Source organism: Biomphalaria glabrata, chromosome 12 (assembly GCF_947242115.1).
Source record: "Biomphalaria glabrata chromosome 12, xgBioGlab47.1, whole genome shotgun sequence".
NCBI lineage: Eukaryota > Metazoa > Mollusca > Gastropoda > Planorbidae > Biomphalaria > Biomphalaria glabrata.
The window spans coordinates 8,181,589-8,208,354 of NC_074722.1; the positions used below are offsets into that span (position 1 = coordinate 8,181,589).

Genomic DNA, 26,766 nt, shown 5'->3' on the forward strand with positions numbered 1-26,766 from the left:
TGCTGTTGTACAATACATTGCGTTACTAAAGCGATACTATGATACTCTCTGTGTAGATATACATTTGAACAGACAGCCTCAACGGGGATGATGTATGACTGTTTTATTTAGGACATGTATTATAACAAATTAATTTGTTACATGTTACGTAATAACTTTTTTTTTAATGAGCAGTGGCAACAAACGTTTAAGGGAATCGAGGAGGTTGGGGTTTAGGGGTGGGTGGGACTTAAGGGGGGTATTTATAAAACTAGTGTCAGAAAGAGGGCTATAAGTCTATAAATAGATTCTCTTCAGCGACGACGAAACACAATTTGTCTACCTTTCGTTCTGTCCAGACACTCTAGTCGCAGGGACCCGACAGAGAAGTCTGTCCAACGACAGGACTGTGGATACAAATTTAAACTGGGTTGTTACAGAGGGGATCACCTGTCTTGCATGCCTCTGGAGTCCTGGACAAGAAAACTACTCACGTTGGACATTTCACTCTATATTAATTTCTAGACACATTTTGTTTAGAACTGGTCAAAGTTTTAAGTAAAGCTGACCGTTACAGTTTGTAAAAAAAAATTACCTTGTGAAAACAAATTGGTTGAGAAGGAAACATCAAGAAACATGAATACAACCGCAGCGGCTGCCGCAGGCATGACAAAATTAACTCTTTCCTTTCTGTTATCTCTCTTGAGTGACAACAATTATCCAGGTAAGAAAACATTTCTTTTCGCAGTGACACCTACTAGATAACTACTTCTACCTTTTAACGCTCTGAGAAAATAGTGCAGCAACCAAGTTTTCCCACTTTAAAAGCATTTCACAATGGATTTTTTAAACAAAAATTTAATTTCATTTTAAATAATGAATCAATTCTTAAATTTAATTTATGTTTATGTAATTTCGCTAAAGTTTATTTTTTAAATCGCATATAAATTAATTTTGGATAACATTCAAGCAATAAAACTATGATATGCTGCTATTTTCTTAATTTCTTGCTATGAAAATTGTAACATGTGGAATCGCATATATATATATATATATATTGCTGTGGATTAAAACAGTATAATTGCTCTAATTGTGTCTGAACACTAAACGTAATCTTTTCCTCAATAATTTAGTGTTAAATTTGTTTACATTGTTTTACTTGTATTCTACATTTTCATCCTCTCTCTCTCTTTCTCTCTCTTTCTCTCTCTCTTGATTCTTTTACGATTATTTCATTCCTTAATTTGTATTTGTTTCTCTCTTGACTTTATTTCACAAACGTTACTTGGTAAAGCAACAACTGACTTTCTAACCGTCTCAAGTTCAAACCCAGTTGATGACTGGAATTGTGAACTCTAGGATTTTAGGACGCATACATGTGGGCAGTAAAGGCGATACGTCATTGTGCTGGCCACATGACACCCTAGTCAACCATTGGTCATATAAACAGATCACCTGCCTCCATAGATCACAAGATCTGAGTGGTACACCCCTTTTTTAAAATAAGAAATAGAGGCCTATATTAGCAAGCTTCATACAATTTTTGACTGATTGCATTAAAGCAAAGACAACACAAACAAAAAATAAAGTTGTCTGTATTTCCGTCGTGACAAAAACATATCTTTGCTCTGAAAATTGTTCCCCTTTATCTCTTCTAGTACTACTGGCATTTTTTTTTTTTTGGGTTTCTTTGGAGTTTCTTGCTGTGAATTGAATGTCACTATTTGTATTTCCTGGAGCTAGCCAAATCCAGGAAATAAGAGTCGATGTTTTAAATAAGGAAATTAAAAACATCACCTCAAGGGGAAACAACTGTATTATAATGACGAGGACATGAAACAAAAGGAGAAATCTGATGACTACTGCTACTTGTGTTTCCTTGTTTTTAGAAAATGGGTTATCGGCCTTCACTCACCTTCGTTTCAACTCTCCCAACGTAAAAGGTTAAGGACCTCAAACCTGTAGCCTTGACTCAATGATGGCTGCTAATTACTACATTAATTAGCATTATACTAATTATACACTCTAAATTTATTAATTTAACAGATTTTCTAGTTACCTTTCTTTACGGCCTACTTATCCCCTCCTCCTGTTTCCGAAAACAAAAAAAAAATATCGTTCAAAGTTTCTTAACTCTTCCACAATTAAACTTGATTGCTTGCCGGTTGTGGAAAATGTTTTTTTTTTTAATGAGAGCATCTTGACTGACATACCATTTTTTTAAGTTTAACAATTTTCCCCTGCCCCCTCCCCAATTATGTCATTACTTGGTACATGATAGTTCCACAATCTTAGGAATTCAAGATTTACCCCAAGAAGCCCCCCCCCCCTTTTTCCCAAAGCAAAACGTTTTTCTGTCAGTGTGCAGCTGACATTACATAAGCAGTAAGTCAAAGAAAATATTTGCATGTTTTGTGTAGACATTTTCTAATTGGATTTAAACGCAAACTTTTTATGGGGTATTCAAGAACAAAATTGAGATCATTCGCTATATAAGAGAGAACAAAAAATTTCTTTAATGAAATTCAAATGATTGTAATATTGTAATTGTTATTGAGTCACTGACTCGTGCCATGCAGGGGCATTAAAAGGTTTAAACATATTAAAAGTACTTTAGAAACTGGTGACAAATGAATATTATCAATAGAACATTTAGTAGCCATATTAGGTGTCAGGCAGCAGGCACTGTTCCAATTTCTCCTGTAAACATATGTTTAGTTAAGTAACATAACAAATTACAGCAGACTTTAATGGTCGACTTCCTTGTAGAAAAATTAATTGGACTTGACCCAGATACCTGCATTTCGTTGTCTTCTTTAGTATTGTTTATAAAGATTGAATTAGACAAGGGTCATTAATTGTACGGGCTTTTGCTCTCTTGTCGAGTTAACTTTATCCTTCCGTGTAGCAGGGTAATGTTTTGTGTGAGTTAGAAGACAATCAGTTGTTTTGTGTGAGTTAGCAGACGATCTGTTGTTTTGTGTGAGTTAGCAGACGATCTGTTGTTTTGTGTGAGTTAGCAGACGATCTGTTGTTTTATGTGAGTTAGCAGACGATCTGTTGTTTTGTGTGAGTTAGCAGACGATCTGTTGTTTTGTGTGAGTTAGCAGACGATCTGTTGATTTGTTTGAGTTAGCAGACGATCTGTTGATTTGTTTGAGTTAGCAGACGATCTGTTGATTGGTGTGATATGTTTTTGTGTAAGCAAACGGTTTTAGTGAGTTAGCAAACAATCTGTTGATTTGTGTGAGTTAACAGATGGTATTTGGCTGTTTATTTTTAAAAGTTGGCAAACTATCTGCTATTTTGAGTAAGCTATCAGATGATTTGTTGTTTGAAAAGAATTTTGAAACTTGCTTGTTATGTCTCTTTCGCTTGGTTGATGTCTCTTGGGTCCTGGATCTTGTTTCTAAGTCTAAGCAGATTTCAAATAAGTTCTGTACGTTTTATATTGCTCTTTTAATATCAGATTTGTTTGTTTTTGGTAGACAATCCCAGATGCAAATCTTTCATATTTTATTTTCTTCAGATCGTAACATTGGACCAGGATTATTCGCTTTATTGATTAAACAATGCATTATATGGTGAATTAAAGATTTCATAAATAGAGAAACTATAAACAGCTTTTTGTTTCCGATGTACAGAATAAGAAATGTGTTGATAAGCAATATTGTTTTTAAAGTTTTATGATAATTTTCGTTTACCTTTTTAGGATTGCAAAATCAAATTTTATAATCTCTTCAGTTTAAAGTTCAATTTTATTTGAGCGTTTTGTTGACAACATTCACTTTGAATTTAGCGTCCTTGGCATTGTTTAGTTTATCCCGAAAAATCTGCAAAGTTGTCAACTAATTTGTTTATGTTAACAATGTAGTCCTGCGACTTCAACACACGGTTTGAGAACCGCCAAGTTGAACCGAAAGCTACAGGGTCGTCTACCTGTGTAACTGTCTTTAATACGAGTATAGTAGTACTACTGCTTAAAGATTATTTTTTAAATCTCAGTATTTATGGATTAAGTCTTTACTCTTGACTAAGACCAGACCTATTAATTCAATCTTGACGTGCGGAACTGACTTCATCGCGTAAGTGAAAGCTCCAAGCGGGCCACCTTGACCAATCCCCTGGCGTTGTAAAGTTGCTCTATCAGCTGTTTCCTGGGTGGCGAGTTACCTTGGGGATTTGTCTCACGTCTGTCAAACAGGTGTCGCTAGCAGTCACAGTATGAAAGAATAAGATATCATACATTGAATGTATTAACGTTTGCATAAATCACAAAGCTGAGAGTAATTGACAAGTAAAAATAGGAATTAATAAAACAAAACTAACAAGAAAAACAATTAAAATATATTTAAAGAAACAAAAACAATACCTCAATCATTAAACTTCAAATATAGTAAAATAATTTTGTAAAACTTAAAAAAAAATATTTGATCCAATTTTGGCATCGAAACCGTGATTCCATCAAATGCTTCATTGCCAAAGTACCCCAACTTGATGTCTCTTTCAGTAGAGTTATTTTTTTACGTATAATAATAATAAGGCTTGTCTTCCAGTCCGAAGATTAGTGAGGAATGCAGCATCTCCAGTGGCTGCGCAGCCCCAGATGTGACCTACATATTTTGCCACACCCGGGGCTTTTTACGTATACGGTCAATTAAATAACAAATGTTTATATAGTTCAGGCTTATTACGTAACAGAAATAAGTTGAGCACTTTTAACAGCCCTGTGATGAACGTATAGTTTTGATATCATAGGCATGCGCCTGTTAGACGCTTCCATGCCCTGTCTTGCGCAGATAAGTCAAACGGAGGTAACAGTCAAATAAAGAACTAACACAGGCGAAAGGCCAAAAATATAAAAGTAGTCGACGCTGATAAACGATGTCAAACAAGAAGTTTAATATTTAATGAAGGGAACCGTCGAATGTCGTATTATCTAAATATCTACTTCAGCAACTAAAGGTTACCTCCTCTAGGGCTGCCAAAAGTCTTTTCTTTTTCTTTTCAACATCCTTTTTAAAATCCTGGTTTTGTTTTTAATATTCACGTCACAGTCTCAAAGCAAAACTTTCACTTTTTTATGAAACAAATAACTTTTGGCGCCTAATTCCTAACCGTGCCATAACAGCGCCATGACGAAACTATTGACCTCGGAGACTCAAGTGTCTTTGGACTAGTTGATTCTTTTCCGTGGTTGGCCCAGCGACAAGCTTTTCGGAAATTTAAATAGCACTGTTTAAGGCTCCCAAATATTAGTTCGAAATAACCGATATTGAAACTATTTTCAGGTGGTGCTTAGACTTAGATCCTCCCGCGCTTAACCCCTCGACCACCGCGCCTCGAGTCTGATATTGGTATGATTTATTGATGACATTTAAAGCATGCTTCATTTGATATACTGACTGTAGGCATCTTTTGTGTTACTTTATCTTACCTTGCAACAAATGCATGCGAGACATGGTAGTCACTTCCCAAAATAATTGCCAATGATAGATCTTTGTGGAGACAGGGTCGAGGGGTTAAGCGCTTGGCCTCCGAACCTGAGGTCCTGGGTTCGAATCCCGGATTTTGAATTTCGGGATTTTTAGAGCTCCCCTGAGTCCCCCCCCACACCTCTAATGGGTACCTGACTTTAGTTGGGGAAAGTAAAGGCGGTTGGTCGTTGTGCTGGCCACATTACACCCTGCTCGTTAACCGTTGGCCAAAGAAACAGATGCCCCATAAATCGCAGGTCTGAAAGGGAAACTTTACTTTTTTTTTTAAAATATCAGACTCAGCAAAGAAACACTTTAGACCATGAGCTCCGAATATCACGAAGCTCTACTTCAAAGTTTGTATTTGACGTTCTTCATGCATGAACGTAATTTCATATATTGCAATCATTTGGTTGTATTCGATGTACAGAATACAGAAGTAGTGACAATCCAATTTCTAAGCTCGCTTGTCCCAGAGCGTTTTTATTGTTCATCTAGCAACATTAATCTTTCAATCCTAAGTTTTAGTTTTCTTAAGTTTCCATTATTTTGGCTCCACGTTTCTTCGTGTTGCTTTATTTTCTTTTTCTCTCTAGCTGAATTTTATTGCTTAACCGATGTAAGCGGGAGCTTCGAAATCAAAGTGTAAGCCAAGAGCAGATTACTGTGATTACTTTTTAGTGTGAAACACCCCAGTAAATCTGCGTACTGTCATATTTGTCAACATCTATTTTCCTCTTTAATAACCAGAAGAAAGCTTTTGACGTCACAACCCTTGGACGAGATTATTTAAAATGTTTCCTTTTCTCTGACCATCAATCATTCTCCCTGGACGTGTCACCTGTTGTGCCCAGGTGTGCATATCAGACGCCTCGCTTCTGATGTTAACAAAAGGTGTTTCTGTAACAAGTTGCGAGATATGTCACCATGCCCGTAACACCATGACTTGTTCCCTGTTCTTCTGGACTCATCGTTTCTCTCAAGATAAAAATAAACGTAGTCTTGATACTTTTGAAGATATAAGTATTCAAGGAACATAGTTCCACTTTAAAAAAAAAAGTCTATATCAACTCTGTCTGTCTGGTAAAAAGTTTGAACATGTTTTTTCTCCCACTTCCCCTTTTCAGACCAAGTTGAAATTTTGCATAATTATTCATAGTCGATGACAATACACGAATCAATCCAAAAGTTAACCAATTAGTCAATAAATTAGTATTAATTTATTAATTTTGTTTTATATAGCAGAAGGAAGCTAAACCCTGCCATTTTTAGATAAATGGCAGTAATTAGCGTTCTTTCCCTTAGATAGCTTTGTTTTCTTTTTAAGAAATCTTTTTTTTTTTTTTGCTCGTTTTTTTCTCTTAACTCTTTCTCTCCTAACTGACGATACAAACGTTGATTCCATCAGAATGTGGTAAATAATTACGGACAGAAAGAGTTAATGTTTACACTATTCTATTCCCTGTCCCTGGTCGTGTGCTGTTCGTATTTACGTCACCGTGATTTGGAATTCGAACCCTGCCCGCGTCCACTCTCTCCGTCCAGCACGCCATTTCGACTATGATGTAATAATGTTTACTCCTGGAGAAACGTCTGAAGCTTGTAAAAAAAAAATATGCAACAATCTAAAGCATCGCAAGTCTATTGGCTTGTGGTCACTGCTATTTTTTTCCCTATATGCATCACACGATATAGTTTAGGCCTTAGGGCTTCCCGCTTGTTTGGGCGACCACGAAAAATTGTTCCAGTGATATTTTCAATTATTTTGGAGAAAGAGCAAATGAAAAATTGCCTTACAAGGTGTCTCATAGTCTAATAGTTTAGGGCCTTACAAGGTGTCTCATAGTCTAATAGTTTAGGGCCTTACAAGGTGTCTCATAGTCTAATAGTTTAGGGCCTTACAAGGTGTCTCATAGTCTAATAGTTTATGGCCTTACAAGGTGTCTCATAGTCTAATAGTTTAGGGCCTTACAAGGTGTCTCATAGTCTAATAGTTTAGGGCCTTACAAGGTGTCTCATAGTCTAATAGTTTATGGCCTTACAAGGTGTCTCATAGTCTAATAGTTTAGGGCCTTACAAGGTGTCTCATAGTCTAATAGTTTATGGCCTTACAAGGTGTCTCATAGTCTAATAGTTTAGGGCCTTATCCAGTCTAAATCCGCTCTCTTTGCATTGGGTGCTGACAAGATGGGAAAGGTCTAGACTAAAATTCTGTTTTTGATGTGAACTTAAAAGTGACATTACTCTGCTAGCATGTCTCCTATCAGATTTTGGAAGCTTCAGTTTTCATTCACATTGCTTTGGTCACACACCCCCATCCCTTTTCTTTTCAAAATCACAATGAAGCAGAACATTGAAATCTAAACTTCCTAGAGAAAGACTTATCGCTTAGCGAGCCAGGTCAAGTAGACACATCATTTGGTGCAGCCACTTAATATAAACCAAAGCAGCTTTTTTTTTAGGCATAGGCAAACTAGGTGACCGCCACCCCCCCCCCACACACACACTTTTTTTGGTCAAATAATCTTTGACTTGCAGGTTCGTATATTTGAGAACTTTTTTTTTCTGGTCTAAGCTTAAAATTAACAACATGGCTGATAACCATATTTATAATGCTGTAGATGTGTCCGTTATATCGTACAGAAACCACAGCAGGCAGACTCGAGGTGATGGAGTTGTGACTAACTGATTATTTTTACTTTTTATTATACTCCAGTTGTTAATTGCTACTGACAGGTATAACAGGAGAATATGAGGACTTTCAGGGGTCCTAAGAACTTCCCTGGTCGAAACATTAAGCTGACATGGGGATTTCCATAAGATACTTTGAGCACCGAGGCAATATGATGAAAAAAAAGTGTTGAAGCCGCTCTTTCTAGGAACATTGTGAAAATAGTGCTACTTTGTAACAATTTAACTTTACCTAGCACAGGTGGAACCATCGTTAATAGAAGGCAGTTTTATTTCCTTGACCTACATCGAGATTTGCATAAAGCCTAGGCTAAATATAGACCTGACATAGTGAGGTAGGGGTAACCTACTCTTGCATTGCTAATTAGACTACCACCTTGGTAGTGCTTAAATAACAAAGACATAAATAAATGAGTTTACACGCTTCTCTTCTATTCTTAGAAGCACAACTAGGAAATGGGAAAAAATTAAATAGTAATACAAAGACTTTCTCTCTCTCTGTTGTGTGTTCTTTTAACTAGGAGTACATTGTAATCTTTATCTCCCTTTAAACCCATGATTATTTACTCTTGTCTATAATAACAAGCTGGAAGAGATATTTTAACAACATCAACCGGCTTACAATAAACTTCTATTATTTATATCTACTTAGGCTACATAAGAGACGCTTTTGTGTGTGTGTGTGTGTGTTTAAGCGTTTAACTTACCTTAACGCATATTTCGACCAAAGCAACTCGAGATCGTTCTAAGTCACCGCTTCGAAAAATCCACCAGCCTTGCCACTTAAGACTTAATTTTCGTTTGTGATCCTTTCACTGCAGCCCCACACCCCATTTAGCCCCAAATGTGGTGTCTTTGCGAGTCGCTGACACCAGCTTATTTCAACATCAGAACTTAAGCCCAGTCCATGTGAATGAGGGCTTGGGAGACTCTAATTCTCTCTTTTAAAAGCCCTGTACAGCAGAGCTGCCATAGTGTATGTTTATGCATTTTATGCATGTCAGTAGCGAGTAGCTTCCCCTTGCTTCCAAATAATTTAGACATTCATTTCTTTCAATACACAGATGTTATTTTCATGTATCGATTTTCAGTCAGACATCAGCACCAGTACCTTTTTTTTTTAAACAAAACTTATATCAACTCTGCCTTTCTGGTACAATTTTTGAATATATTATTTCTCCCACACCCATTCTCGGATCAAGTTGAAATATTACACAATTATTTGTTGTACCCAGAAGATTGTAGTGCGATTAATAAAATTAACAAATTGGTATTATTGGTAATCAATTATTTGTTGGTATATGGGTTGATTAATTGCTTTATATGTGGAGTTATTCCCATTTTTTAAACGTTTTGTACAAGTTTGTTTCCCCATTCCAATTCTTGGATCAAGTTGTTTTATTTTGCTTTGTTTTTTATTTTGCTTGTTTTTTCCTCTTGATACTTCGTATGAAATTGGCATGAGGAAACAGAGTTCTTTTCTGGTGATCGCAGTGACCTCCTGTGCCTGTCAACATTTACATAGCAACACATACTCTAACATTTACGTCATCACAACTAGATTGTGTGTGTGTCACAGTGTGTGTGTGTGTGTATCACAGTGTGTGTGTCTGTGTTGGAGGATGAAGGAGTCAAAGTGGCTAGATGACGTATACGCATGTTTTGTAACATTATGTGAAATGTTTGAATTGTTAGATCATCCCAGAGCTGTTGCACTGTTAGTAATGACAGGGAACAAAAATAACAGCCCACCTTGTGAGGTCTCTCGGATTTCATGCCTGTAGCTTCACGTTTAAGACATGTCCGTGTTGGTGGAAGAATCAGAGTGGAGCGTTTAGTGGGTTACAAGCTTGTTTATATGTTATGAGATAATCCATTAAACCAATTAATCTCTCTCACACACACTCTGGCTAACATACATGGCCAGTTGGCTATGAGAAATGTAATGGACGGTTCCCACTGTTATGACCCTGCGTTTAGGGGAGTAGCTGTGTATGGCGGGTCGACTTATGTGACATAGGCCGTCGTACTGGGAGATCAAGAGTGGAGAGTTGTGATACATACATCTCTGCATGTTGCACTTTACATCTTGAGATATCATGTTTTCCCTTTGCAACTTCTCGTGTGATTAAAGAGGGCAATCCTTGATACACAGCTGCTGTTACAGGTTGGGAATCTTTAATCACCAGGCGCTGTAGCACTTTCACCCTTCTTTCTACTTCTGGTGTGTAGGCCATCTGTAATCTAAGACCCTTCCTTTATGCTTGCTCTCCATATGGATATATCCAGTGCCATTTTCTCCAAAAGTGTTGGTGTCAATTTCACAAGGCTTCATTTCATGTCATGAATATTTTTTTGTTATATTTTATTTGTTTTGTAGATTTACAGATATCATCAAAATGACTCGATGTTGTTTATTTTCAAATTCAACCCTCCAGTTCTAATGTGGGTCCAAAGTAATTCTTAAATCCGAGCCACTGGGTACCCTGCTATACCACTGGTTTCTTTTGAAAGTTTTATCGTCCAATTTATGGACAAAAAAATTCTTGTAGAAACAAAGATCTAGTCTTAATATAGATCCTGTAGCTATGTGTCTTGTTTGAAGTGTACATCTTGAATACAAACAGCTTGACGGCGACCTGCCGTCGCCAACAGTTTCAATCAACATTTTGATGAAAGACATTTTTGTGTTGCTCAAAAGTGTACATCCTGTGTTGACATCAGCGAAGTCATAAATTATGTTTGACGTAATCGGCACTGAGATAGTTCACACTTTAATAGGATATCTTTTTTACCTTTGGTCAATTCTTAAAGCTAAAAAAAAATATACATTTTAGCTTAGAAGCGTTTTTTTTTTTTTTTTACAAAGCTTATTTACTCTATCTGTCTGTCTGGTAAAAAGTTTGTACACGTTATTTCTCCAAGACCCAATCTCGGATCAAGCTGTAATTATGTACAATTATTTCTTTTACCTGACAACACAAGAATCAATTAACAAATTGACGAATAAGGAAAAGAAATTGTACTACGCTGATAAGGTGGTTTTAAGTTGAATTAGCCCCCTTCATACTTTGTAGGTCGTTACTTTAAAGTTTGAAGCTAACAATAGATAACTATAAAACCATACATTTTCACAAGCGCTTCGCATATTGGCATGAAGAGACTGAGGAGCCTTGAGCCCCCGAGTTCGAATACAGGTCGTTTACCTTTATTTTATTTTTAGATGCATTTAAAAAGCGACCCCTTTCTTTTTCCATGCAGCCCTTTCCAACTGGTCCAGACAAGTGTTATCATAGCGTAGTGAGAACGCTCAAAGCATGAAATAGCGCTAAACAAAAACAATTGTTAAAAATAGTTCTAATCGCACAGATTTATTATTGTTAGTCTAAATCTATTACAAATTTAATCACATGACTTATCTAAATTAGTTGATACAATTACATTTAATATGAGAGTTTTTCAAAGTATTTTATATGTTTTTCTTGTTTTATGACTTGACAATGTATCTATTAAACCAATAAGTCAGTATAATGAATGGGTTTGAATTTATCTCCGTCTAACGGAAATGTTTCAAAGTAATTACAACACAACCAAGAATTGTCCTTTAATGTACCACAGTGGTCGTGCGGTGTCCGTCATGGGGCTCTCTTGGAGAACTGTTGGGGCTCTCTTGAAAAGCCCGCCATTGCAAAGAACAAAGTTCTTAGGCACGCCAACTGGATACATATTTAGCTTCCCAATTGGCGTTGTATTCTCCAATTACCGTTTCCACCCGAGCGCCGCCTTCGAGGCTGAGAAGCGAGGTGATTTGTTTGCACCATCTAGATATCTAGTCTTAAGAAATAGTTTTCTTTCCCATATATGTCAGGTATTGATGACTAGAGGCAGACAGTTGTCTTTCACAAATATGCTGGACAGACAAAATGACTTGAAGCAGACATTCGCGCGGCTTAACCCAGTTAATGGTCAACCTTTTGTCGGTAATGAAAGTCATCGATCAAACTTTTCGACAGGTAAAACACACACATACACACACACACTCACACGTACACTTTCTGACACCAAAGGTTAAAATGGTGTAACAGTAGTGACCAAGTAGAAGTTACCGAGAATGATTTGGTAAAAACCAGTGGTTCTCATTATCTGTTTGACAGTAAGTACAGCACATTTTAATTCACTCTACATATTGAAAATAAAAATAGAATGAAAAAAAAAAGGAATGATCATTTTAAGTCGCTTCATCGACACCCTTCCGCTCATCATGTTATTGATAGCGTGTTTTGTTGATCGCCATAAGTTTGAGAATCTCTGTAAAAGACATCATTCGCTTTGTACCATTGTCGGAAGTGAGTCGAAGTCATTTACTTTCTCTTCTGACTGAGTCTTCTTTAAAATGACGTTTTTCTTTCTTTTTTTTTTTTTTGGTTTTCAAGGTATATAACACATTTCTTGTAACAGTGAAATTCCACAGTTGGTTGTTAGTGAAATGACATTACAAAGTTCTATGTTGGTGAAATGACATAACAAAGCTCTGTTGGTGAAATGACATTAAAAAGATGTATGTTAGTGAAATGACATTATAAAGTTCTATGTTGGTGAAATGACATAACAAAGTTCTGTTGGTGAAATGACATGACAAAGATGTATGTTAGTGAAATGACATTACAAAGTTCTATGTTGGTGAAATGACATAACAAAGTTCTGTTGGTGAAATGACATTACAAAGATGTATGTTAGTGAAATGACATTACAAAGTTCTATGTTGGTGAAATGACATAACAAAGTTCTGTTGGTGAAATGACATTAAAAAGATGTATGTTAGTGAAATGACATTACAAAGTTCTATGTTGGTGAAATGACATAACAAAGTTCTGTTGGTGAAATGACATTACAAAGACGTATGTTGTTGAAATGACATTATAAAATTGGATGCTTGTATGTGACAAGAGATTGTCGGTTACTATAGCTGCATATTTCAGTATTTAATAACAACACAAACAATAAAAAAGTGCTACAAGGTCGAATTTGAGGAGTGATTGCTGATTGGTAAAGCGCTAGGCTTCCGAAATGAAAGGTCTCGGTTCGAATCCTGGTGAATACTGTGGTTTTTAATTTCGGGATAAATAGGGCGCCTCTGAGTTCACCCAGCTCTATCGACCACCTGACATTAGTTGGTGAAACGTAAAGGCGATTGGTCGTTGTGCTGGCCACTTGACACCCTCGTTAACCGACAGCCACACAAATAGATGACCTTTAAATCATCTGCCCTATAGATCGCAAGGTCTGAAAGGGGAACTTTACTTTTTTTTTTTACTTTAACGATCTCGAATAAAGTCTGAGCTAGTCAAGAAACATGGTAGATGAAACCAATGTACTTTAACAGACACTTAATTCTATTTCCTTGTTCTTCTGAGTCTTATTTTTTAATATGTTTGTTTCCCCGAGGAAGCTTGCAATGTTGTTGTCGCCATTTGTCCATGTCTCTATTTTGTCAACGGAAATTATTGAGATTTAGCATAAACGTATAATTTCTCACTTAATTAAGCTATTTATACTTGACATGATTATATATACAAACAGTTTCTAATCGCACTAAGATCAAATGCATTTTATTGCTTAACGTGTTTGCATCTGGATTTAGGGGAGGCCAGGCGAGTCTGCAGCCCCGGGGACTCTACAAGAAAGGGGCCTTCACAAAAGATATACAAATATATCCGAAAGTTTTACACGGCCTTTTCTTTTTCGCATTTTTAAAGTGTCCAATTTCTAGGAAAATCATTAGGGCAGATTTCAGGTTTCTTCTAGGGTGAATAGAAAAAAAACTGAAGATTTAACTTTTGAGTGTTCCCCGATTTTGTGAAACAAAGTTAGGTCATATTTATCGCGTTCTTTAAAAACTAGAGTTTTAGAACGTAAGCATGTATACACTGTCCCATCATTCAAGTCGCTAGAACTTCTTTACTTGTTTTTGTTTTTTAAACTTATTTTTTGTTTAGAATACTTCAAAAACTGAAATGTCTAGCTTATGACACATCAAAAACTGAAATGTCTACCTTATGACACATCAAAAACTGAAATGTCTACCTTATGACACGTCAAAAACTGAGATGTCTACCTTATGACACGTCAAAAACTGAGATGTCTAACTTATGACACGTCAAAAACTGAAATGTCTAACTTATGACACATCAAAAACTGAAATGTCTACCTTATGACACATCAAAAACTGAAATGTCTACCTTATGACACGTCAAAAACTGAAATGTCTACCTTATGACAAATCAAAAACTGAAATGTCTAACTTATGACACATCAAAAACTGAAATGTCTACCTTATGACACATCAAAAACTGAAATGTCTAGCTTATGACACGTCAAAAACTGAAATGTCTACCTTATGAACATCAAAAACTGAAATGTCTAACTTATGACACATCAAAAACTGAAATGTCTAACTTATGACACGTCAAAAACTGAAATGTCTACCTTATGACACATCAAAAACTGAAACGTCTAACTTATGACACGTCAAAAACTGAAATGTCTACCTTATGACACATCAAAAACTGAAACGTCTAACTTATACCTCAAAAACTGATTGTCTTAATTATGTCAGCTCAGAAAAAAAATCTCACGACTAATATGTTGTCTTATATTATAGGTCCAGAAGCTCCTGTTACCAGCAAGCATCATTGGGCTTACAAGGGACCTGAAGGTAAGCGTTTTTAACTTAAATGTGGTTTGTGAATAATATATAATAACGAGATATTAATAGAAAGAAAGAATAATGAGCAAATGAAAAAAAAAATTAAAAAATCAAAATAAAAAAGAATGACAGATAGAAAAAAAAAAGACAGAGAATGTTTACAGAACTAAAAAGAAAACATACATAGAAAGAGGGTGAGAAACATTTATTCTTTAAAAGTTATACAAATAGTAACAGGTATCTAACCATCCTCCATTCACATCTAGGTCCAGACTCCTGGCATGTCCACTACAAGTACTGCGCTGGTGAGCGACAGTCCCCTATCGACATACTTCCACTGACCTGCGAGTACGACCCTGGTCTGGAGCCATTCATTTTGGACAACTTCGACTACACTAGTGCTCGCACGGGACCTTGCGTACTCAACGTCACCAACAATGGCCACGCAGGTGGGCTCAAATCCTTTGCTTTTTATTTTTTATTTCTGTCTGCCCCAGTTGTGTCATTAGATAAAAGAATCATGGGACGTCTAGACAAGAGAATCATGGGACGTCTAGCTACCGACAACGAATAAAATATAACACAGATATGTTGTGGGGTGGGAAGAACTAAGTTCGTGTAGCCCTTAACAAACAAAATGTCAAGATTAAGTTTCTATCTTACTTTGGTTGTTGTGATGCATAATTCAGGATTTACTTTAGTGTCTCTTCTGAAATGAACCTCATTCACCAGTCGCTAACAAACAACCAAGTCACGTGGTTCCTCATCTTTTCGGTACAACTTGCGACCCAATTTGAATCAAACAAAAAATTGTAAGCTTCATCCGAGATTGTGTGTGGTAGGGATAATAACAACAAACTTTTTACCAGACAGACAGACAGACAGAGTGAGTTGATATAAACGTTGTAAAAATCACTTTATTCTACAAGCGAGAGAGAGAGAGAGAGAGAGAGAGAGCTTACGAATTTAACTTTACAGTGCTGAAGAGTGCACAAACAATTTTATGCATATTATTTACAAACTTTGCTTATCAATACTTCCATATTCTGTACACCGGATACCCTAACAGTCTTTCTATTTATGTGTTCCCACGTCTGAACATCTCCTGAACACATAGCTACAATGCTAAAACATTAAGCCGGAGTCCTCTCCCCTGACGTCATTCCCATTCAATCCAGAATTCGTTCCATATTCTCCCCATCCGCACCTGCTCTCTACACTCCCACAGCTCAATATTCACACTCTAACACTGGACACGTTTAATTTTCTACAGAAAGTTAGTTTGTGCAGGCTTAGCACTTTAAAAAAAATAAATTAACATATTCTAAATTTAGTTTTAAAATGTAGTTTTCTTTTTTTTTTTATATTTAAGCTTTGGGGGGGGGGGGGAAGTAGACTTCAGTCTTGTGGTTTTCCCGTCACGTACCATTGATAACATGACCTGGCTATGACGTCAAATGCATACTTTTACTTTTACAAGTGCTTAAATTACTGGCAAAAAAAAAAGTTATAATTAAACGTACACAAATCTATTTATATATTTATTTACATGTCTTAATGTTTGCGACGCCTTGAGGTATATTTAGCAGTCGCAAGCTCCTTTGTGTTTTTACCGGGTCAGCTTGACAGTGTTAACATGTGCCCGCCAATTACATTTGTATTTCGTATTTGTATTTACTTTTCCTCTATGCCGTGAGGAAAACAGAAAAGCCCCTTGCCGAAGAAAGATGCAGTAGATTAAATTAAAACTTAAATAGACTACCTGCGGACAAGGCTTTGTCCGCATTAAATGTGACAAAATATGCAGGTCGAAACTGGGTTTTTGTAGCCATGTGGAACACTGTACACATCTCTTATCTTCGAAATCGAAGGCGTTGCCATTATTATTTTATTTTTGGTATGAAAAATGAAGCCCCAAATTTTACACCGGAACAAGAGAGACTGACGTTTCAATAATATGTGCTGACAAGCCTAACTGGCAAGATGAAATGATTTCTAAATAAATTTAGAGGTCCATCGTTTAGCCCTACAAACCTCGATCTATACCCAACGTTTCACTATGTTACAAAATGTACATAAATGGGCACTACATGGTACGTATCTACGAAACGGCAGCTAGTGTGATGGTAAATGAAGCTTTGGGTTAAATATAAAGTTATCAAATACGAAGTGTTGGACAATTCACGAATTTACAGACTTGGGCATTAAATGTAGGCCTCACTCAAAGAGTCAAAATACAAGTCCTTCTTAAACGTAAAAAAAAGGGAAAACCTGGATACGAAATAATGCGAAATATGAAATAAATAATTAATAATGTAAACCCGTAAACTTTTTTTTTTAAATATAGTATTTTAAGACGTCCCTTTTCATACCTCAGAATAAAATAATGTTTCTCCATGAAGGCGATGCAAATTAATTCCCCTGGGTTTTTATTTAAATCAGGGGAGCTCACTCGCTTGTTTCAAAAAGATTCGAGACTTGAAAGGTAAATAAACATACACAGAACAGAGTGTCAAAGGGATATCACCCCATCTGTTACGGAGGAGTCATGTCGCACTCAGCATTGACATTCTGGCATTTTCAGCTTGGACTTCCTTGTCACATGTGACGTCACACTTCATTAGGATCTTCAGTCAAGCTGAAAGGGGAGGGGGCGGGGGTCTGTAATGAGGATAGAATGAGTGTGGAAAATTCGTAGGCCTAACTATATTGTTTTACTTATGTAAAAGATTCTCAACATGAGATTCGCGTAAATCTAGTGGCAGCTGGACAATCATTTACTCAAAATATATCACGTCAAGGGCACAATAACACTTTCAAATATAATAATGGTAATAATTTAATAACTGTCTTTTTCTCTTACGAATCTCAAGCTTGGTGTAATTATTGTTTCATTTGTATAATAATAATAATAATACAGTGGGTTTTTTTTAAATAGGAAACCTCAGAATTTGCGCTATTCAATTTTAGCTTTGAATGATTAAATTTGTAGCATTTGTAGATAACGAAAACGAATTTCCGTAACTTATAAAAACTCGAACAATCAGGTTAATTTATAGTTTAGATCTATTTGCATTTTAATATAAACTGTTGTTACTTCTGCAGCCAGTGTAAGAGTATCTGGCGAGGACCTGAGAGTTCGTGGAGGCGGCTTACAGGGGGTGTACAAGACAGCAGAGTTCCACTTTCATTGGGGCAGTACGGATGACTTGGGGAGTGAACATGCCCTAGATGGCATCAAGTTTCCTTTGGAGGTCAGTTGCCTTTGTTTAGTCCGCTAGCTTTTAGGACGCTGAAAAGTCGAAATAAGAGAAGCATTGCTAATAAAGTTAATTAGATGCTAATCATAATGGTTCCACAGCTCAAAAGTTCTTTCAAATTGATATTGTAACATGCTATGCCACTAATGTTCATCCCGGTTTAAAAAATTTCCTTTTATAAATATAATATAATAAATAATATTTTAATATCAATTTAGTTTTGGAAATTAACACTCTAGAAATATAGATAAAATGTTCTTCGATGACAATTTCATCAAATGTCAATGATTTGCATAAATATTTAAAATATTTATATTAAATATTATTTACATATTACATAAATGAAGACTGTCCGTTAGAAATATTTATAAACCAGACATGTCAAGCCAATCAATTTAAAAACAAACTTTGGTTTCGAATAAAAATAAGACTCCTGAGCCCATTACGGCTGAATGCAAAGTTTTTCCTACCAAACATTTGGTTTCAGATCCTGTTGTATCGATATAAATGAAAGATTCACGTATGTACTTGTCTCTATCAAGGATTGTTCTATCGTGAAAAATAAAATGTCCAGAAACTCTGAACGTACACGTCGGCTAGCCTCAAATTATTTATTTTGACAAGTTGGTCTCAGAAATAGTTTTTTTTAAATGTACATGCCCGACAGATATTTCTAAAACGTATGTATCTCTCTTGTTTTCCCCAACAGATGCATGTGGTGAACTATGCTGAGAAATACGGAACTATCAAACAAGCCATGAATAAACCTGACGGTCTAGCTGTCCTGGGTGTATTCTTCCAGGTAGGCAGTAGTGAGCAGGACAACAATGTCAAGGACACGTTTGCGTGTGATAGTCCATTAAATTGTACTAAATTATTTAAAATACTGATTTCAAAGTTTTGTCGAAGCAATCTTTGGATGGGACAGTACTTTTTACAAAGGTTATATTAATAAACACCATTTGTCTGTCTGTATGTACACGCTATTTCTCCACTTCTCGGATCAAGTAGAATTATTCATGGTCGATAAAAATACATGAATCAATAAAAAAATAGTTAATAGTGGTGATTAATTGATTTTCTGTCATACAGAAAAAGGAAGTTAAACCTTGCAGTATTGAGAGATATTGCAGTGATTTTGCGGTTGTACTCCTTAGACGAGCTTTAGTTTTTATAGAAGTATTTTTAGATACTTTACTCTGCCCGTAAAACAGCTTTTTATGTACTTTAATAATTAATAGTTTACAAGCCTAGTCCATCGACTCTCTGTGTTCCAAAAGGGATACTTTTTTTTCTTGCTATTGTATATTCCTTTAAGTGAATTTCAAGCGTATAAATCAAGTTTATAATTTAACTTAATAGCATTGGCAATGGGACGCCATAGGGAGAGCATAAATAGTTATGAAATGATTTGTTGCTTATTTCGGACGAGATTCCTTCATCTATCTATCAATGCTTACCTTGACTGTTATGTCAGGATGAATCAGTTATTGCTGTGTTGTCTGGCCTGTTGGCATGTCTCCACCGAGAACGGATTGTCTACTAAATGCGTCACGATTCTCTTTAATGATTTATTGCATTTTTTTTTTGTTCCTTAAATAGTCATCCTGTAAACTTAGGAGATCGACTTGGATCATTGTGCTGCTGTAAATAACTTATAGAAGTCCCTCACTCCTCCTTTTCCATTTCTCGTTTGTTCCTTCTCTCTCTTACGTAATTTTATATTTACTGTTATATTACAGTAGCTATCATAGAAACTCAAGATTTCAAATGTCACTTTCTTTGATAAATACTTTTTAAGAGTTATAACAAGAAAAATATAACAAGCTTATATTTAAGCGTAGTTGTATCAATTAGTTTGGATCAATCATGTCATTAGACTTGTGATAGATCGAGTTTTCTAGACCAACAACAATAAACCTGAGCCATAACAAATAATTTTACCAGTTTTTTTTTATTTAACGCAATTTCATGCTTTTAGCTTTCTTAATAAGCCATGATCCTATCATTTGTCTGGATCAGTTGGAAAGGGTAGGGTAAGAAAGAAGGTGCTAACTGGGTGATCGCTTTAAATGAATTTATTAAAAAAGTGAACGACCTGAAATCAAGCTCGAGGGTTAAAGCCTCCTCAAGCCATAACATTATCCACTGTGGCAGCGAAGGTTTCATAGTTATTTATTGTTTGTTTCAAACGTTTCTCTCTTCAAAGTATAAAGGGGACTAATTCAACTTATACCACCACACCAATCAACTACAATTTCTTTCCCTTGTTCGATATACCAAACAAAATAATTAAAGACCAATAGTTAATTTCTTAATTAATTGATTAATTTTGAAATGGATTTTTGTTTTGTCAGGTAAAAGAAATAATTGTTCAAAATTTCAGCTTGATCCGAGATTGGGTGTGGGAGAAATAACGTGTACACACTTTTTACCAGACAGAGTGAGCTGATATAAGCTTTGTAAAAATGAAACATATTTTTCTCCCAAAACTAGTGTAATCCAATATAATCATAAACAGCCTGTTTTTGAAGGCATCATTACTATTTGTTGCCCCCCCCCTCAAATAATAAAGCCTTCTAATTATAGAAGTTATGCTTATTGAATCATACAAGTGCTACTTACATAACACACACTATAGATTGTACAAGAGTGTCTGCAATTTATAAGAAGATAGATCTACATGTCTCTGGGTTTTATAAAGTTGGGTCTATGTTTATGTTTCAGCTGAGTGAAGTGGACAACCCGAACTTTGTTGCACTGGATGAGGCCCTCAAGCATGTCCATAAAGCAGGTACAACCACACGCCAACCCACTCCCCCATATAAATATATTGAAGCTGCAATCATTAACTTCGTTAATGAAGATGAACAAAAAATGTATTTGTCTAACTGTTTGTTATTTTGTTTCCTCCAATAGGGGAACACAATTTGGTCGAGCAATTGGTACTCAGGACACTACTCCCAGATGACCTGTCCAGATATTGGCGTTATAACGGTTCGTTGACCACACCTTATTGTTTTGAGTCTGTTATCTGGACAGTGTTTACGGAACCACAGAAAATCTCCCACACTCAGGTAGTCTAATTGGTTTCATAGATTCATTTCGATTTATAGTGTTCGCAATGTAGTAGTTTTTTATTTCCTTCTGGTGAGAACAGTTATTAGTTCTTTGTTACTTTATATGTTACAGACATTCTCTCTTAAAAGCGCATAATTACATGGGTCAATCTAGTTCTTTTTTTTTTTTTTTTTTTCGAAGACTGTAACTCTGCTAAGGCATTGGTTTTTGTAGCTTAGACAGGCAACCCGAACTATGCTCAAATGGTATTGAATGTTTTTGTACGGTCATGAAGAAATGTGGGTATAATTAGAATTATTTTTAATTAATTTAAAGGGGAAATCAATAAGGAGTAACTAAGTATAGACACTAGATCGAGGTTTCATGGTATAAAAAGAAAGAAATGTTTTATCATTCAATAAAACATTTTCTTTCAATTATCAAAGATCTTAATGGCCCATACAGCAGGGGAGGCAATAATATGAATGGTCTGTACAGCAGATGGCCCGTACAGCTGGGGAGGTAATCCTATAAATGGTTCGTAGAGCAGGGGAGGTAATCCAATAAATTTTACTGCAGGTAGAAATAGTAAAAGCAAATAATCGACTGAACGCTTTTATTAACTACACCAAATAAAACTGTAACCAAGGGCTTAGATTAATAACAAATAATTAGAATGATAGTCTTCTCCAGGACGTGATTTCTTTGACACGAACAATGAACACTCCATTAGTGGAACACTCTTACTCATTAAGATAGCTCCCAAATCATTAACGATATTTTTCAATTAAAGCCATTCATTTAGAATGTAAAGACCAGACCCCTACATTAATTATGACTATTGAGATTCTTTTAAAGATAACATCTTGTTAATGTATTAGGAGGTGTAGGCTTAACAGTATTTGTTTGTTGTTATTTTTTGCTAATGAATAACTGTTTTGTTGTGGGAGCCTAAATATTAATATTGAACTGTTTATGATAAACTCCATTTTAATTATTGTTGCAATTCGTCTATTCTAGTTGGAGACTCTGCGCTCATTGCTTCACGAAGAGGGCCACGATATGAACGACAGAGGGGATCATCACACCAACACACCGTCCCGCCTAGTAGACAACTGGCGCCCCCTGCAGCCCCTGCATGGAAGAAAGGTGACCAGGAGTTTCCCTGAAGCCAACTACATGAGCTCGAGAGGCAGCTTCTACCCAGTGCCGGTTGAACCAACGACCACCACAGCGGCCAGCACAACCACCAACACAGTGACCACCGTTAAGACGGACTCTGGTCATCCTGTCCCAACCTCTAACGGCGTTGACCCAATCCCCCATGCCTCTCCCACGACTTCTGATAACAATGACAGAAACCAGATCCACTCGTACAATGGTAATAATGGCAACCATTATCAAAATAACGTGCACGGTAACCGTGTTCTCTCTCCGAGCCAAAGTAAGCCCATGGAATCCAGCAATTCTCACTACTCCCCTGGATCGGCTTCGCCCACACAGCAATCTTCTGCGCCAAGAGATTCAAACGCGAATTCTGATAGATCATTCAACAATAATGAAAACTCGATTCACAGCTTTCAACCGTACAGAAACTCAGCCAGCATTCAAAGCGTGTTGTTTGATATGAAGCAAGATCCTAGCCTCGTATACCTTACCTCTGGTGCTAGCCCAGTTAGGACGGTAGGCAATGTTCATCAGAATGTCGAATCACACAAAAACTCCCAGACTCCGGTGAATGGCAATATGGAATCAGCTGGAAAAATGAATGATCGTTCTATAAGCAATACCAGCAATCTTCCACAGATACCCACCTCATTTCCCAGCTCCGCTCCTGAACCAAATCAAGCCAAGACAGCACAGTTCAACTTAACTGTACAAAATCATGAACCGAGTCCAAGCTCCAATCAAGTAAATAGTGGGTATCAGCAGCCAAGCCAATATTACAAACAGCCGCCAAATCAACTCAAAAGCCAAAATCTGCCTTTGAGCTACCTCATGCAACCTCAAAATCAAGACTCTCGTCCAGACCCTGTTGACAGAATGATTCCTGCAATAGACGGACATCTTTACAATGGGCTATCTCAGAACACGCAGCGTCAGTCCACACCGACTGGCCAGCCATTGTCTTCCGAACACCTCAGATCCATCCTGGAAAAACTCGCGGCGACCAACAGGATCAACACCCGCTATTCACCAAACTCCGCCCAACAGACAACGAGGCTGTACCAACCCAACCCTGTCCCAGCCGAGAGTAATCCGGAGTTCTCCAACCACATCCGAGACAGGGACGGCAACCTCCTGATGATTGACAGAACCAACGGAGAGGTCTACATGGTCCGGCAAAACTACAACAACTGGAAACAACAGCAAGGAGGTTCGTACCCTCAACAGCTGCAGCGACAATACATCTCACAGCAGCCACCACCACCACAAGACCGGTATTCGGATTCCTACAGCATCATATCAACGGCGAATATGAGAGCTGACGAACTAGGAGGCCCTAGGGAAACTCCAGTGGAGCCGTACTCGTCTGTATTTCTTCCTCGCATGGAAAGACCGGTCCGAATAAGCAGTCCTTATTACGATCGAGTGAACGCTGCAAGACAACAGCCTCAGGCTCCAGCAGCATCGCTATATAACTACCTAGTGCCTGCATCAACGCAGTATCAGGCTCCTAGGTACCCCCGCCCTAATGTTGACCAACGACTCATTGGTTGAATTTAGTGATACAGTTTCGATAGACTTATAGTTTACATGATGAGAGTTAATCTAAGCACTAACGATGTAATTGTAGTTTGAATAAAGAGATGAAGATAGGGGAATTCAATAGTTTACAGTAAAGAAAGATGAAAGAGTCTAGACAACAAAGATATATAATCTCGGAACAAAAAACAAACAATAATCCTAGCTTGAAAGAGGATGAATAGCTCTGACAACAAAGATAGTCTGGGTATATATGTGATGATAATCAAACTAGTCAGAACAAAGATGAAGGTTAAAACAAAGATGAAGAGCTTTCCAAAAGCTGTATCTTTGACATAGATACAGAACCAAGAGGGCAACTTTGATAAACAATGTCTGGTTGGCCAGTGATCTATCGGTTCAAAAGTTACATAGTTTGATTGGGATATTCTATACCGACATATGAGTGGCCAAAGGAAGGGATAGATATTAAAATACCCGGTGAGGTCTATACAGACAATCCTGTTGCTATAGGCCTACAGTTTATTAATGGTTGCATATCGTGGCATTCTTGTGATCTCCTTACCAGTGCTTCAAATTCAAGAAAATTTTTAACTTTTCACTAAATGAATAGCGTCAATATAATAAAAAAAATTAAAGCATTTATAACCTCTCCTTAAATTATGTGCCCTTGTTTGTTGTCGAACAATAAAATAATGGCGTGCCACTGTTAAGAATGTTTTCCCATGTGCAATAGATAGAATTATTTGGATGTTGTTGTCTTCGTTATCTGTACACTTTGTTCGTCTTTGCAATGTACTCAATATTGTCTCTGTACACGTATATTGGATCACGTGATCATTATTTAGTTAATACTTCAAACACATAGAAATAGAAAGAGATGGATAGAGACAGAGAGAGAAAGTAAGAATGTTTTAAGATACCAGTAAAAACAAACAAAAAGTAGGAAAGAAAGAAAATTGCGAAACAAAATGTGAATGAAAAGAATGAAATCATAATTAGAGACAACTTTAAGTGATTCCTTTTTGATCCACAGTCAACGTTGCTATCACTAAACTACACAATTCATATTCGATTCTGTTTATTTGAAATTTATTCTGCTGTCTCATTGAAATTAACCCAAGTAGTTTTTTTTTTTTCAATTAACAATCTTATCTTATCTTATATGATACAGACGTTACTTCAAAAAAAGATGTTTACGTCCTAAGCGTCATACATATTAACCAATGACCTAAATTCTGCCAAGTCACTGGTTTTCTTGGCTAGCTCAGGCAACCCATTCCATGCTCTAATAGCGCTTGGGAAGAAGGAGCATTTGTACAAATTAGTCCTAGCATATGGAACGAGGAATGTGCCTTTATCTTTGTGTCTTTCTGAGTATTTTATTAAATTTTGTTTTTGTATTTGAAGATTATGGTTCAGTGTTTTTATGTATAATTGCTATTTTACTTTTAAGTCTTCTATCCGGAAGGCTTTTCTAAATTTAGTGATTTTACTAAAGGTGTTACTCTAGTCAAATGTGAATACTCGTTTGTTATGAATCTCACTGCTCTATTTTGTATCTGTTCCAGTTTCTTAATGTTTTTCTTGAGTTGAAGGGTCCCAAACAGAGAATGTATATTCTATTATTGGCCTAACCAAGGTTAAATAACATTTTAGTTTTTTGTTCTTATTTGATTTACAGAAATTTTTTTTAATAAACCCTAATGCTTTGTTTGCTTTTTTTTGATAGTTTCATCAATATATGTGTTACATCATTGTCTAGTTACTCGGACCACCAATTGCAACATATCTGATATTTATTTCCATAGTAACAGTGTTTATATATACACACTCGTTTTAGTACGAGCTTCTTACCTTCATCATTTATTAATGTGAAATGGCAAATTGAATGTTTACACATGTATTCAATAGCATCTCACAGTTTAATCTGCTGCTGTACATTTTTTAAAATTATGTTTTTAAAGATAGTCACAATTCAAGTCAAAACAGGTGTTCATTTGTTTGTTGGTTCATTTCTTTATTTACATATTTGTTTGTTTATTTTTCTTTGATTTTGTATATTTAGTTTTGATTTATATGCACTTCATTGGAATAAAAAAAAATAATTTTGACGATAATTACAAAAACATTATTTGTTCTTCTCTATGTCGATATTTAAAAAAAAAATTTAATATAATTTTTCTTATATCTAACTTACACTAAGACAGAACAAACTGATTATTTGTTAATATAAAAATAAGTTGAAAATCAAAACATAAAGAAGATCCTTCATGAAGAAACGATTCTCAGACACATCGTCTATGATAGTGTGCAAAATCAATCTGCAGCCATCGACATGACATTTATGTTTATGTGCAGTGATGTTTCTTTGCCGATATTTTACATGATACGCCCCTGTCAAAGAATATGTTACATCTTTAAGTTCTGAGCCTCACGGGAAAATTGGACCTGCCCACTGGGCATCAACTAGAATGCCCAAAAAGCCTAGGCTCCTCTGAATTTTGTTCCACTTATAACATTTTATCTATAGCTCCATTTATAAAGATTGTGTATTGTTTATGTATGTATTTTATCATTATGTATTCATGAGCACTACAAAATTCAATAAAATAAATCTTGGTAGTAAAATATTAGCATAAATATTTTCAAGAATAAATTGAATGTAAATTTTTAAGGAGAGTACAAAATTTAAATTTAATGACATTTTTGGTTCGAATTTATTGTTAGAAAGGGGAATAGAATACAATACAAATTTGAAATATATAAGGTTGCATGTTTATAAATCATTAAATTTTTAAAAAGGCAATGAAGCTGTGACTTATTAAAAGAGTGATAACGTTCTTCTTAATAACTAATGAATGAATATATATATATATATTTAAAT

At 36.1% G+C, this 26,766-nt stretch overlaps 1 protein-coding gene across 1 annotated transcript; it reads left to right on the forward strand.

Moving 5' to 3' along the window:
* Positions 1–329: 329 nt before the first annotated feature.
* Positions 330–26,662, forward strand: LOC106075740 (uncharacterized protein DDB_G0283357-like). Its single transcript, XM_056006668.1, has 8 exons — positions 330–703; positions 14,809–14,862; positions 15,120–15,302; positions 17,959–18,107; positions 18,823–18,915; positions 20,841–20,907; positions 21,033–21,190; positions 22,194–26,662. The coding sequence occupies exons 1-8, from the start codon at positions 616–618 to the stop codon at positions 23,892–23,894; spliced, it is 2,493 nt and encodes an 830-aa protein (XP_055862643.1). The 5' UTR covers positions 330–615; the 3' UTR covers positions 23,895–26,662.
* Positions 26,663–26,766: the final 104 nt, after the last annotated feature.